The sequence below is a fragment of the Dermatophagoides farinae genome, chromosome 8 (assembly GCF_024713945.1).
Source record: "Dermatophagoides farinae isolate YC_2012a chromosome 8, ASM2471394v1, whole genome shotgun sequence".
Lineage (NCBI taxonomy): Eukaryota > Metazoa > Arthropoda > Arachnida > Sarcoptiformes > Pyroglyphidae > Dermatophagoides > Dermatophagoides farinae.
In genome coordinates this window covers 1,695,576-1,709,471 of record NC_134684.1, presented here as the reverse complement: position 1 = coordinate 1,709,471, position 13,896 = coordinate 1,695,576, and the positions used below count along the sequence as shown (strand labels likewise).

General features: G+C 30.2%; 6 protein-coding genes across 6 annotated transcripts; 3 read left to right on the top strand and 3 right to left on the bottom strand.

The window, feature by feature from the left end:
• The first annotated feature begins 1,330 nt into the window (after positions 1 to 1,330).
• Positions 1,331 to 3,378, top strand: LOC124495465 (xylulose kinase). Its single transcript, XM_047058853.2, has 2 exons — positions 1,331 to 1,660; positions 1,731 to 3,378. Exons 1-2 carry the CDS (start codon positions 1,598 to 1,600, stop codon positions 3,285 to 3,287), a joined length of 1,620 nt encoding a protein of 539 aa, XP_046914809.2. The 5' UTR covers positions 1,331 to 1,597; the 3' UTR covers positions 3,288 to 3,378.
• A 9-nt stretch (positions 3,379 to 3,387) lies between these two features.
• On the bottom strand, positions 3,388 to 4,318 carry Dpck (Dephospho-CoA kinase). The gene has a single exon (XM_047058854.2). It carries the CDS (start codon positions 4,270 to 4,272, stop codon positions 3,574 to 3,576), a length of 699 nt encoding a protein of 232 aa, XP_046914810.2. The 5' UTR covers positions 4,273 to 4,318; the 3' UTR covers positions 3,388 to 3,573.
• Positions 4,319 to 4,350: 32 nt separating this feature from the next.
• On the bottom strand, positions 4,351 to 6,074 carry LOC124495467 (ethanolamine kinase 1). Its single transcript, XM_047058857.2, has 3 exons — positions 5,783 to 6,074; positions 5,140 to 5,710; positions 4,351 to 5,080 (listed from the first exon to the last, which is right to left on the bottom strand). The coding sequence occupies exons 2-3, from the start codon at positions 5,700 to 5,702 to the stop codon at positions 4,540 to 4,542; spliced, it is 1,104 nt and encodes a 367-aa protein (XP_046914813.1). The 5' UTR covers positions 5,703 to 5,710; positions 5,783 to 6,074; the 3' UTR covers positions 4,351 to 4,539.
• Positions 6,075 to 6,729: 655 nt separating this feature from the next.
• LOC124495739 (cytochrome c oxidase subunit 6A1, mitochondrial) lies at positions 6,730 to 7,065 on the top strand. Its single transcript, XM_047059170.2, has one exon. It carries the CDS (start codon positions 6,730 to 6,732, stop codon positions 7,063 to 7,065), a length of 336 nt encoding a protein of 111 aa, XP_046915126.2.
• A 1-nt stretch (position 7,066) lies between these two features.
• Positions 7,067 to 9,653, bottom strand: Sf3a1 (splicing factor 3a subunit 1). Its single transcript, XM_047059797.2, has 2 exons — positions 9,474 to 9,653; positions 7,067 to 9,400 (listed from the first exon to the last, which is right to left on the bottom strand). Exons 1-2 carry the CDS (start codon positions 9,517 to 9,519, stop codon positions 7,200 to 7,202), a joined length of 2,247 nt encoding a protein of 748 aa, XP_046915753.2. The 5' UTR covers positions 9,520 to 9,653; the 3' UTR covers positions 7,067 to 7,199.
• A 114-nt stretch (positions 9,654 to 9,767) lies between these two features.
• On the top strand, positions 9,768 to 12,781 carry LOC124496291 (sorting nexin-14-like). Its single transcript, XM_075733523.1, is given in 2 exon segments — positions 9,768 to 11,952; positions 11,954 to 12,781. Coding segments are annotated over 2 exon segments (2,904 nt in total). The 5' UTR covers positions 9,768 to 9,876.
• The last annotated feature ends 1,115 nt before the right edge of the window (positions 12,782 to 13,896 follow it).

Genomic DNA, 13,896 nt, shown 5'->3' with positions numbered 1-13,896 from the left:
ATCTCTTTTCTTGTTTTTTTCCACATTCTTAGTCTCCTTTTTTGACCATGACCAAAATTTCCAGCTTTTCTTCTTTTCCACATCTAATAACTCTTTGTAATATTTCTCTGATTTTTTATTAAAATCATCCCAGAAATCTGAATTGTCTTTTTTCGATTCTTTGTTAATATTGGACCATATTTTTTTCTTTAATATTTTTTCTGTTTTCGCAAACGACCGAGTCGATTTGTTTTTGAAATTGGCAGATTTTTTATCATGTATATTGAATGTATTTTGGAATAATTCATCGTCAATATCGTCCACTTGTTCTTCATAAACCGCTCGAATATATTCTCTTTCATAACGTTCATTGAATTTATCCTTCTTATATAACTTAGCTGCTTTCATCTCCAACCTCGTTTCCCGACTCGTGGTCAACCAACGATAAATTTTCTTGCCACCATATGCCACACTCATGATTGTACCGATTGACCCGATTACGATTAGACCATAATAAATATATATGTGATAATCAGAATCATCACTCAAGTTGCAAGCATTATTTTTCATAATTGATTGGCATGATTTATCAAACAATCGTCGAGTTTCTTTTTCATTGTGATCCGAATAATCAATGTCACATTTAGATAGGATTCTCATTTCACATTCCAATGCCTCATATACGAAACAACAAAAATTTACAGATTCGGTGTACTGTTTTTCGGAAAAATTTAAAGGATTTGAATCATAAGTCATTCATTGAATGATCAAATAATCATGTATTTAACTTACAAATTGATGTAAAGTGATATGCCATTTTTTCCATGCATCTATCTGACAGGATTGATAATTTTTCTTAATCAATTGATGATCATCAGATGTTTTGATACATTTTTCTGATATACCATATACAGTTTTATATGGTATCATCATCATTTGATCCAACGGCATTTGATTATCCATAGTTTCTTGTTTTTGAAATGCTTTCACCATAATCACCATTTGAAGACATTTCAATAATAGACCGGAAAACATTGAAAATTGATTTGCCATTTTCATTCACTTCGGTCAACAGAACTAAGAATTATGATTTCTGAATTCTGATTTTTATTTCATATAAAATCTATTGTCTTGATTAATTGATTTTGTAATTTGAATATTAATTTTTGCAGTCATAACAATCTACTTTTAAAAATCGGAAATTCGATTATATTGATTCAGTTTCTTTGTTTACACTATAGAAGTTGAATGTGAACATTATTATTGCAAAATACAACGATAAATCATAATCATACATGATGACTAAATGTAAATGTAGAAAAGAGAAACCTGTTTTTATTTCTTCTTTCAACAAAAAAAAAAACCATATCAACTCATTACAATCAATTGTTGTTCTACATATCGTATCTCGAAAATAGTCACATTCTCATTATCACCAGAAATTTTTTTTTGTCAACAAATCTTTTCTCGTTTTATTCGCATAATAAATTTTTTTTTATTGATTTTTCACACTTAATATGGTCTTTACATTTTCTGATCATACATTTTTCTTGTTTATCAAGATGAGTTTCTAATTAACAATTTTCACCAACACCACTCGTTGATTTATCTCAACTGTATGGAATCAATAAAACAATCGAATCAAAAATTATGGCTTGGCTTTGATCTGAGCACTCAACAGGTTCTTGTTGTTATATATTCTTTTTTATTCTTTTATCTTAAATTTTTTTAAAAATTTTCTTTTTTGTTAGCTTAAATCAATAGCCATTAATGAGGAATTGATCATTGTTTATGAAGCATTTGTACATTTTGACAATGATCTTCCAGAATTTCGTACAAATGGTGGAATATATTCGGATGCAAAAGCTCATACAGCTACAGCACCTGTTTTAATGTGGATTAAAGCCATCGATTTAATATTAGATCGACTTCGTCTTAATGGTCTTATTGATTTTGGACAAGTTATTGGCATTTCAGGCTGTGGCCAGCAACACGGAAGTGTCTATTGGAAACATGGCTCTGAACGAATATTAATGAATTTAGATCCAACTCGATTTTTGCATGAGCAACTAAATCAATGTTTCACCATCAAAGATTCACCTATATGGATAGATTCAAGTACATCAGTTGAATGTAAAGAATTGGAAAAATCAATCGGTAGCGCTCATCGTCTAGCTCAATTGACCGGCTCACGTGCATATGAACGATTTACGGGTAATCAAATTTCCAAAATTATCAAACACAGATACGATGCTTATAGCCAAACTGAACGAATTTCGTTAGTCAGTTCATTTTTGGCATCACTATTCATCGGTCGATATGCCCCAATTGATTTGAGTGATGGATCAGGAATGAATTTGCTCGACATTAATCGAAAACAATGGTCTCTTGATTGTATTCGTGCAGTCAGTTTGAATCAAGAAAATGATTTAATGAAAAAACTTGGCCACGAAGTTGTGCCAACCACACAGTTAATTGGAACAATTAGTGATTATTTTGTACAACGTTATGGATTTGATCCAGATTGCTACATAACAGCATTTACCGGTGATAATTCTGCCTCATTAGCCGGAATGTGCTTAGGTTCAAATGACATAGCTGTATCATTGGGTACAAGCGATACTATTTTCTTCACCCTTTCATCGCCAAAACCATCAATTGAGGGACATATTCTCTGCAATCCTATAGATCACAATCTTTATATGGGAATGATCGTTTCTAAGAATGGTTCTCGAACTAGAAGAAGAATTCGAGATGATTGCGCTAACAGCAATTGGTCTAAATTCAATGAATTATTAGATTCTGTTCCACGAGGTAATTTCGGCAATATTGGATTCTATTTTGATTTTCAAGAAATATCGCCTACGATAATTGGCGATTTTCGTTTTAATTACTACGGCAATGAAGTGTTAAATTTTGCACCAGAAATAGAAATTCGTGCTTGTGTTGAGGGACAATTCTTGAGATTAAAAATACATACTGAAAATTTAGGTTTCAAAACAGACAAAAGCACTAGAATTCTAGCAACAGGTGGTGCATCTACGAATCCATCAATCATTAAAGTTTTGGCCGATGTTTTTAATGCTACCGTATTTACTGATTCGATGCCAAATTCAGGAGCATTGGGATCGGCATTATTGGCCAAATATTCTCAAGAAAAAAGTATCAAGTCTTTTGATGAAATGGTGGAAAAATTACGTGCAACATTTAAGATAGCTGCAAAACCTTCTTTAGATGCAAATGATATCTATAGTGCATTAGCTGTAAAATATCGTCAACTCGAAGATCGATTGACCAGACCAATGTAATGGTAATGAATGGCACAAGAAATTTATCCAAAAAACTGGATGGTGCCATTCGTTGATATGAATTAAAATAAAACAAAACAAAAAAAATGAATTTTTAATGTCTGATTGAATCAATTTTATCATTTATTATAATTTATCAATTTATTTGACAACTAAAAAACCATCATAAATTAGTTCTAGAATTTTGAATTTCCAAAAAAAATATAATTAATTTTCAATGGCCGAATAATAGTCACGAGTAGGTTACCGTATCTGTATTCATTTATTGATTAATAATTGGATTCGATCAGAGCTTGGAATATATGAATTTCGATAATTTTATCAAAGAAAATAAAGTTAATCCATATAAGGTAATGAGCAATAAGCGAAGAACATAAAATGTTGGTGGCCGTTTCATTTGGTGAAATATTTCTTCAACTTGATGTAAAGTTTGTTCAATGGTTCCATTGTTATCGATTACAAAATTGGCCAATTTGCATTTTTCATTCAACGACATTTGTGATCCAATACGTGATGATGCCTCTTCATCATTATAACCATTACGAGCTTTGATTCGACGAATTTGTTCGGATTCATCACATTTAACCACAATAATATAATTCATCAATGGTTGATATATTTTTGCCTCAAACAATAATGGAATGTCGAATACAACAAACGTATGAAATGTTAACCAATAGTAAAGTGTTTTGATGAATGTTTGTTTTTGAATTTCTGGATGGGTTATTTTATTCAATATTCGACGTTCATCAGGATTATTGAAAATTATTTGAGCCAAATAATTACGATTAATTTGGCCATCAGTTACGTTGATTGCTTCTTCACCAAAATGTTCACGGATTGCATGCCAACATTTCGTATATGGTTTAACAACATCTCGTGCTATTTGGTCTGAATCAATCACAGGAATATTTTGTTTAGAAAGATATTTGGAAACAGTAGATTTACCCGTCCCAATATTACCAGTTAATCCGATGAAAAACATTTTCAAATGTAAACACACAGAATTCGGTTTCAATGGTTCAAGTATCGATTGTATCGCAATGAAAAAAAAACAGGGCAATTTTATTTTTATTTTTATTTTGAATAAAAATAATAATTTTTTTATTGAAATAATTAATCAATTACAACTTTCGAGATATGTTAACAAAATGGAATATCGACCAAATGGTCTTGATAAATGGAAAGATGATAAAAGTAAAGTAATAAGCAAAAAAAAAAAAAAACAGTATTTTAAAGGCGATTGTATTCATCAAACAAATGATAGATGTTTTTTTCGTCTATAATATTCATCTAAACGTTGAAAGGCGAATGATTTATAATCAAAATCGATGGAAGAATTTGACATTTGAACTAATGCCCATATGCCCCAATAAAGACATGATGCCAATGTAAATTTGTTCACTGCATTGAATAATGTTTCAACATTTCGTTCAAGTATAGAATCATCTAATTGATTATCATCCACATTACCATTAGTAAGTGAATACAATTTTCTTAGATAAATTTTAAGCCAACGAAATTGAAATTCTTGATTCGGATATAGATTATAATCAAAGGAATTTACACCACAAAATTCACAAAAATGATTGGCAATATCGAAGGCTTGATAATTGTAATCGGAATATTCAAAATCAATAAATGTAACGTTGTTGGTCGATTCATTGAATATGATATTCTTCAACAATAGATCATTGTGACAAAAAACAATGGGCGAATGTAAAGGAGTTAATATTTGTTGCAAGTATTCAAGTTCGGTTTTCAAATTTTCTATATCACAATAGTTTTTTAATCTGTTTGATAGAAATAATTAAAATAAAGAGAAAATACTATGAAATCGTTTGGATCTCACCTTCTACTGGTGGTTGGATGAAGTTTCAATGGCAAGGCACTGTCAACAATTGCGATAAATTTTCTCAAATCCCGAAAAAGACAAGCTTGTATAGGTGATTGTTGAATATTGTTTATTGCTGTTGTTTTCAATGGTTTTAACGTATGCATTTGTGCCATTTTTTCGGCAATCAATCGGCTAATATTTGGATCACGAACAAGATTTTCATCAAGTACCTTCCCTGGTGAATATCCATAACAAATTCCATTTAAAAATGTGCCATAAATTGGTGCCGATAGACCATGTTTATACATGATCCTCATATTACGACATTCAACATTTCGATCAATAAATAGATCAGTATTTTGGCCATATATTCGAATCAGAATCATATCATCATGATGTTTGTTTCGTGGATCAACATAAACACCAATTAAACGATTTGTAATGCCATCAGTGAAAATTTTGAATAATAATTTGTTCAATGGCCATTCTGGACGAATTTTCGAGATCAATTCACGAGCACCATCGTGTAGTCTATCTTCGGTAATTTGAACATGAAATTTCGGTAAAGTTTCATCCATATTCAATTCTATTTATTGATGATATAAAAATATAATTATAACAGAAAAATGGCATGATATTATATACATATTAAGCTAACCTAAAAAAAATATTTCCAATATAATCGATAACACACAACTATCAATAATCAACTATTGATAAGAAATTGTATTCGGCCACTATTTCTTGGAATATCTAAATCAATCAATTTTTTTTGTTTGTTTGATTAAACTCAAAATATCCAAAAACAAATATAAAAATTAAAAAAAAAAAAAAAAAATGCAAGACATTCAAAATATTAATGTTGATAATAATTTATCTGAATGTTATAACATGATAAAAAAAAAATCCAATTTCAATAATTTGTGTTCATATTGAATACCAAAACAAAACAACAAAAAAAATGCATTTCTATTTGAAACATTAAACACTGTCGTTTCCTATAGGGTCTCTCTCTCTCTCTATCCACAATTCAATGCATTGAAAAAAATGACGTCTATTATTCCAAATAGTGGAAAGAGATAATGGTCGTATATTTATATAGAATAGAATAATATATTGTGGAATTTGTTGCCAATATATATATAATATGATGATTCAAATCAATTTTTAGCAGCTAATAGTATGATCATTTTATTCGAATCATGGCGGTCATGTGCAATAAAAAATTTTTCTTTTTTTTGCCAAAATTACATTTTTTTTTTTGGTTATTTGTTTGTAATAAAGAAGTTAAATTTTAGAATCCCACTAAGGATTTCTTCTTATAAGAATAATTTCAAAGAACCTGAATGGTACTAGAATGTGATGGCAATTTTTTTTTCTTTAAATCAATTGACGAAAAATTCACTAATAAAATCAAACAGAATATACAACTACGTTTACGTTCTATATGAATAATGCTATAAATGAGCAAAAAGATATAAAAGTCAATGAAAGTCAGCCTGGTTGTTTTATATTTGTTTCATTTGTTGTGTTTGAGTTTATTTTTTTTTTTTTTGCTATCATTTTAAAACAAAAGCGAAAAAAAAAATTTGATCCAAATTGAAAATGTTTTCCCGAATTCTTCGTACTAATCAAATGATTATCCGTAATCATGTACGAAACTTGGCCACACACGCCGAACATACCCATAAACCGAATCCAGATTTCTGGAAAAAGGTTTTCTTTTTCGTTTCGTGTCCCGCTATAGTTTTGGCAGCAGTCAACACCTATTTAACCGAAATGGAACATTATCATCATTATCATCGTCCAGAATTTATTCCATATGAACATCTTCGTATCCGTACTCGTCGATTTCCATGGGGTGATGGTAACCATTCATTGTTCCACAATCCTGCTACCAATCCACTTCCTGAAGGATGGGAAGATGAAATTTCACATTAGAATGAATGAATGATCGATAATCAGAAATAAAATTATCTCTCGATCATCAATTGTTTATTAGATTTATTTGTTTGATTATGAAAAGAAATATTGAATAAATGAATGTATAAAATAAAATACAAAAATCATCAGGTTTATTTTTTACGTCCACCACGTTCTTTCAATGCCAATAAAATTGATGCCCCATTAGGTAGATTATAAAATGCCAATGAATTTTGATCTTTTAAAAAAATTCCTTCAGCTTGAAGTTTTTGTTTTCCAGGCGGTAAATTGGTCAATTCGTGTATTTTTGCTTTGACCACCGAAAGCGAATCAGTATATGGCAATGTCAAGTTAATAACTTGACCATTCAATTTCCATTCTGTTTTTTCCGATGATTGTGGTACATGCACTTTGATTGTTAAGTTTGAAGATGAACATGTTTTTAAAAATTCTTGTTCCGGAATTAAATTATCTTCTGTCCGTTGTTTTTTGTATACTGGTTCAATTGATTCTGCTAAACTTGGGATTGGTGGTGGTGGTGGTGGTTGTACTGGAATATTTGGTGGTGGAATTATACCTGCAGCTGACATTTGTGGCGCCAAATGTGAAGCAATCGGTGGTGGCATCGTATGTGTTGAATACATTGGTAATGTTCCAGGTATAGTGCCTGAAATCAATCCATAATCGCTACGTGTTGGTTGCATCATCGATGTTGTCGAAGTTGGAGTCATTAAAAGTGAGCCAGCTGTAGCAGGATGACGAATCGGTTGTGGTGGTGGCATATTCGGAACGGTATTTACCACCATGTTCGGATTGGTCGATGCCGATGTGGTGGGCATACTTGGCCCAATTTTATCTTTATCATCGTCCGGTAATAATCCTTTGACTTTATGAATATGTTGAATTTGTTCTTCAATGGAAATATTTGCACGAGCTGCACGTGATGTTGCTTCCATACTATTCATATGACCATCCCATGTAACCTTTTCTTGTTTTCGTTGCTCTTCTTCACCGATCTTACGACCAATTAATGTTTCCTCATCACCTGAACCAAAAATATCCGTACGACGTTCGGCCAAATGTTTTAAAGAACTTTCAATGGCAGATCCAGCAGCATAAACCTCTTCTTGTTGAATTTTTTCCTGTATGGTACGATCCCGTTCAGCAACCCATCTTGGATCCAACAAACTATAGCGCATATGTTCTTGTAATTTATCAGCCGGAATTTTTTCACCAGTAATTGGTGAAATGACATAATTGTCGGGCAATTTCTTCGTTGAAACAGCTTGTGTCGGTTGTGTTTTGTTTGTTTTTGGATTATAATCTTTACGTATGAGAACATTATCCAAAGATGGTGGTAACGGTGGTAATGGTTCATTATTTTTATCTTCTTTACCATCATTCTTTTCTTCATCAGAATCGACATCCATTTCTACTGTTTCAGTACCGTTTGCTTCAATTCTTTGTTGCATTAGTAATCGAGTACCGACTTGTTCCGGTGTTGTAGGCGGTGGAAAATTACCCGATTCATTTGGTTGATAATCTACTGTTTCTACAATGACAAAATCATGCCAATCAATCTGTGCATATTGAATACGTTCCTTTTCTGCTTCTTCTTCTTCTTTACGTTTCTCTGCTTCGATTATCTTTGTCCATTCGGTTCGATATCGAACCTTTTCTATAATTAATTTTGGATCTTCGAATTCTTTTTCCAATGAATTTAGAAATTGTTTCGACGGCATCAACACTTTACTATACTGTTCAATCAATTGAGTAAAATAAGTAAATAGCCCGTGTTGTGGGCGTAGAAAATCAAACTGATAATTTCGACTTTCTTTGTTCATCAAGGTATTAAGAAATGAACGACCATGAATTGCAACAAATTGAGCGGTTAATTTTACAATATCAAGCTCATAAGCAGAAATAGATGGTGCATCATCAGAAAATTCAAACGATGGTGGTGGACCACGCGGTATGATCGGTTGAATCATTATGTTTTCTAATTTTTTAGAATCAGTTGTTTTCGGTGTTACAGATCCGCTAACGGGAACTGATGAGGCTTTTGTAATCGAATGACCATTTTGATTACAATTCGTAACCGATTCAGTTGTTAATGATGTCGTATCAGTATCTTCTTGTTGTTTTGACTCCTGTTGTTCAATATCCTGATTTTCACTGGCATTATTTGAAGCGGTTTCACGAAATTCTTTCACTTTAAACTGATAATATGCATTGTACGGATCACCTGGCTTGAGAAAATTGAATTTTCTATTATTAGGCTCATTTTGTTGAATACGAGTCTCAAATTCTGGTCCATTACGAGCGACAAAGCTGGCAGTTTTGTCTACAATATCTTTGGAAGCAAAACGAAATAATTATTAATTATTAATTTAATTTAACCAAATTAAACCTGAACCGATACTTACTTCGAATTTCTGGTGGCGGATATATGATGCTGATTTTGCCGCTCATTTTTAAAATTCATAGAATTGATAGATAAATGATACAAACTAGAAAAATTAACAATATATATCTATGCAAATCGAATAAAATTGACACAAAATACCAGTTGAAAAATCAATGCACACCAAACTCAGAATTAAGAGCCATTCATCAAGAATGTAATCGAAATTCTATACATATCAATTAACTGTTAATTGTTAAAAATGACAATTTAGCTATGGATCTTCTAAACAACAGTTATATATTATAACTTGTTTATTATTATTATTATCATCGAAATTTTCAGCATTTCAATTGTAAATAAAAAAATGTTTTCATATTCAATTATTGTTTAATGTTTTCGTTCTCCATCTACATAACATAATCATGATCATCTCGGATTTCATTTTGATCCATTTATTCATTCTATTATTGATGATAAATTTAAGTCAAACATTGCTTGGTATCTGGTCATTGGCCATCTATATTCTAGTCATTATTGTTGCGTTTGTTTTGATAAAATTATTAACTAATACTGACAATGAAATAATCAATATTTGGCAACGACCTTGTGCTGATAATCTTTGTGAAAATTGGCTTGATGAAAAACATTTTGTCAAAAGTATAGCCAATGATGAAATGAAAATATGTTCTGAATGTCAGGAACAAAATTGTAATCAACATGACCATGAATTGTTTATATATGAACAGCCATGGAAACATTTGTTGATCGATGAAAATTTGAATACAAAACTGGAAAATTTATTTGAATTTTTATTGGAAAAATATACATCACCATGGTTGATGAATATATCGTACAATCCACGTTCGATTTTGATTAAATTTAAGCAATTAATTCGTTTGGTCACCGCTGCATTGATAATACGGATGAAAAATCAAATTAATATTGATGAATTCATAATGGACAAATTACCTGGACATTTAATACAGCATTTGGAAATGTATATCCATGGAAAACGAAATGCACGTTCGGCTCATTTTCTTGAAGAATGTGTTCTCAAACAATATGGTTCACTTGTTCATCCGGCCGTAATGAATGGTGAAAATGAGCTCAAATATTTCAAATCAATAGCCAATATAATTATGCATACAACTTTACCACCAAAATATATCCAATGTGATATATCAAAATCATTTTTGAATGAATTTATTGCATGTTGTATTATAAATCCACTAGTTGATATATTGAGTGATCCGGATAAAATCAACATTATTCTCATCTATTTACTGGATGATGATAGAAATAAATTTGATCATCATCATGATATTGATGTCAATAATGATATTGCCAATGTTTGTACAGTCAACTCTAAAATTTATTTCCTAAATCGTTTCCATAATGATTGTGATTATGAAATTCAAATCGATAATTCTAATGATGATAAAGAAGTAATGCTAAAGAATCGTTTCGGTGTTCAATTGAAACAGATTTTTCATGATGAACATTTACTATTTTTATTCACAAAATTTGCACGTGAAGAAAATTTTCTCAATTATCTACAATTTTCAATGCATATGGATTCATTTTTAAATTTAATCATCAATCCGGAACTACGTTCAGATCAATTAAAAAAATTACATTCAAATCTTAAATCAATTTATGATCTATATTTTATTCGTGAAAGTCGTGATTTTATTGATTTTGATGATGAAACAATTCAAAATGGATTTCGTACAGTAATTGAAGATACATATGAAAATGTGGATCAATTTCGTAATTGTAAATCATTGTATGAAGCCAATGAATTTGTCAATAATGTTTTAGAGAATTATGCACAACAATTTTTTCAAACAGAATCTTATTTAGAATTGATTTGTGGACATTTTAACAATAATAACGAATATAAGGAATCATTGGAAAATGAAAAACTTAATGTTGATTCAATAATGCAACCAACGATTTCGATTGATATTAATCAAAACATACAACATCATCGTGGCAATAATTATGAACAAATTGATGTGATAGACAATGATGATGATACAGCATCATTTAATGAAGATTTAACTAATTGGCGTGTAACCATACCGCATATTTCTGCCCGTATCGATGATATAACAAATCGTGAAAATTATTATTTTGAAATTCATGTACAAAAACTTCATTCACCAGATGATGTTGATGAATCTTGTACATTGATGATCAATGAAAGACAATTCAATGAATTCTATACATTAGAATCGAAATTGAAAGAATTTCATGGTGAAGAAATTGACGCTATTAGTTTACCATCGCGTCGAACATTTGTTCGTATAACCAGACAATTGTTGGAAACACATAGAGAAAAATTTGAAAAATTTCTACAACAACTATTATCAAATGCATCGATGAAACGTAGCCGTTTGTTTTATAATTTTCTAAATTCACCCAATGATACATTTGAAGGAAATTTCAATATAACCAAAATGATTCGTAATGTACCATCAAAATTTTCAAAAGAAAAAGGGACAACATTTATATTCATTTTTAAAGAATTTTATTACTTCATGTGAAAAGGATCCAATCACAACAGCAACAACAACAACAACAACAAGTGGCCAACAACAACAAAGTCCAAAAAAACAACAAATAAAAAATTCAAACAACAACAACAGCAGCAACAACAATCAAATAAATAATAAAAGACGAAAAAGTTTCATTGTTCAATGGTGGCCAGAAATCATATTGACCGATAATGATGATGGAAATCATAATCAAACTGGTAATAGAAATCAACAAATTTCATTCAAATTTCTATATGATTATATTCTGGCAATATTGATACGTTTTTATTCATTATCAAATAGATTAAAATATCTATTCATACTTGTTCGGCCAATATTTCGCCAAACATTACAAGGTTTTTGTCATTATCATTTGCGAAAAAAATTAAAACAAACATTCACAACGATCAATATGATGACAATGATTGATTATCTTGAACAATCATTAAAACATGATGAATCTGATAATAGAAATAATGGACAACAACAACAACAGCAACAAGAAAATGGAAAAATTAATTTTCCAATGAATATGACGAAAAATCAACGATCTAAATTGGTAATGAAATTATTGAAAAATTTATTACCAAAATCATTATTAGAATTATTTGTTGATTATGAAAAACATGAAGAAATTGTATTTATTTTATTTTCATCATTACAATATCGTTTATTGAACAAACAATTATTATATTTGATCATTGATTTATTGTTGAATGAATTGTATCCAAAAAATTTACTTGAAAAAATCGAACAATCATCATCATCATCATCATCAGAACAATAAATTATGAATTAATGATGATGATGATGATGATTTGAATAATTAAAAAAAAAAATTTTAAATCTAATTTGACCTTGTCTATTGATGTATGTGCGTGATGTAGATATAGCGTGAGATAAAGCGTAGTGAATTGGTCATTTTTTTCATTTTTTAGTTACAGAATTTTTTTTTTCATTTCCTCAATTTGTTTTTTTTCGCGTTCAATGTCAAAAGCGTATGTGATGTATATTGAAAACCCATCATTGTGTGTATGTGTGCGTTTGATTTATTTCCGGTATCAATTCATCATTATTCGAATGATTTGATGTTTTTTGTTGTTGTTATAAAAAATGACCAAATTTTTTTTTCGGTTCGATTATCATTTTCTTGTCTGTTTGAATTATTTGTCATTATTATATTATTAGTAACCTCCTTTTTTTTAAATCGAAAAAAAAACATTTCGTTTTATCACCTTTTACTACCAACACACACAAACAAATAAAAAAACGAATGCCATTGTGTGCTCAAAGGGGGATAATAGATCTTTAATGTCCATGGTGATGATGATGAATATATCGGATGCATGGCCATGTATTTATAATCAGATTTGAAAACATAGAACCATCAAAACAAAACAAAAAAATCAGTGTCAGCCAAAAAATGTTGTCAAATTCGGTTATTCATTTATTCGATCTAATGGCTAACTTTGGCTGGCCAATACTGATCGGTTGGCTGATCATTTGCTCATTATTCACATTATACATACACATAAATAAAATGTTGAAATGTCATATGGAAATAAAAAAACATTTTGGGCGCATCCAAGGATGTGTCTGGACAATGAATGAATGAATGAATGAATAATAAAACCGGAACTGATTACAACAAAAGCCGCATATATTATGATGATAATACTATAGTAGCATCATAAATGACAAAAATATATTTGTATGCCGTTATTTTCATTTGGTTAAGGTTATTCGACAGATTTGTTGTTGTTGTTGTTGTTGTTGTTAGTTTATCATCATCATTGTGTTTATTCCAAAAAAAAACCATTTAGGTTATTTTGTATTCATTCAATTCAATTTCTATTTGAAAAAAAACGTCTCACAGATGATCTCGATATACATTAAACGAAC

Excerpts from the sequence above, each read along its gene's own strand:
- LOC124495465 (XM_047058853.2), top strand. The coding sequence starts at position 1,598 with ATGGAATCAATAAAACAATCGAATCAAAAATTATGGCTTGGCTTTGAT. Across the intron at positions 1,661-1,730 it reads TTGATCTGAGCACTCAACAG|CTTAAATCAATAGCCATTAA; the intron begins GTTCTTGTTGTT and ends CTTTTTTGTTAG.
- Dpck (XM_047058854.2), bottom strand. The coding sequence starts at position 4,272 with ATGTTTTTCATCGGATTAACTGGTAATATTGGGACGGGTAAATCTACT.
- LOC124495467 (XM_047058857.2), bottom strand. The coding sequence starts at position 5,702 with ATGGATGAAACTTTACCGAAATTTCATGTTCAAATTACCGAAGATAGA. Across the intron at positions 5,081-5,139 it reads CATCCAACCACCAGTAGAAG|ATTAAAAAACTATTGTGATA; the intron begins GTGAGATCCAAA and ends TCTATCAAACAG.
- LOC124495739 (XM_047059170.2), top strand. The coding sequence starts at position 6,730 with ATGTTTTCCCGAATTCTTCGTACTAATCAAATGATTATCCGTAATCAT.
- Sf3a1 (XM_047059797.2), bottom strand. The coding sequence starts at position 9,519 with ATGAGCGGCAAAATCAGCATCATATATCCGCCACCAGAAATTCGAA. Across the intron at positions 9,401-9,473 it reads TCCGCCACCAGAAATTCGAA|ATATTGTAGACAAAACTGCC; the intron begins GTAAGTATCGGT and ends TTGCTTCCAAAG.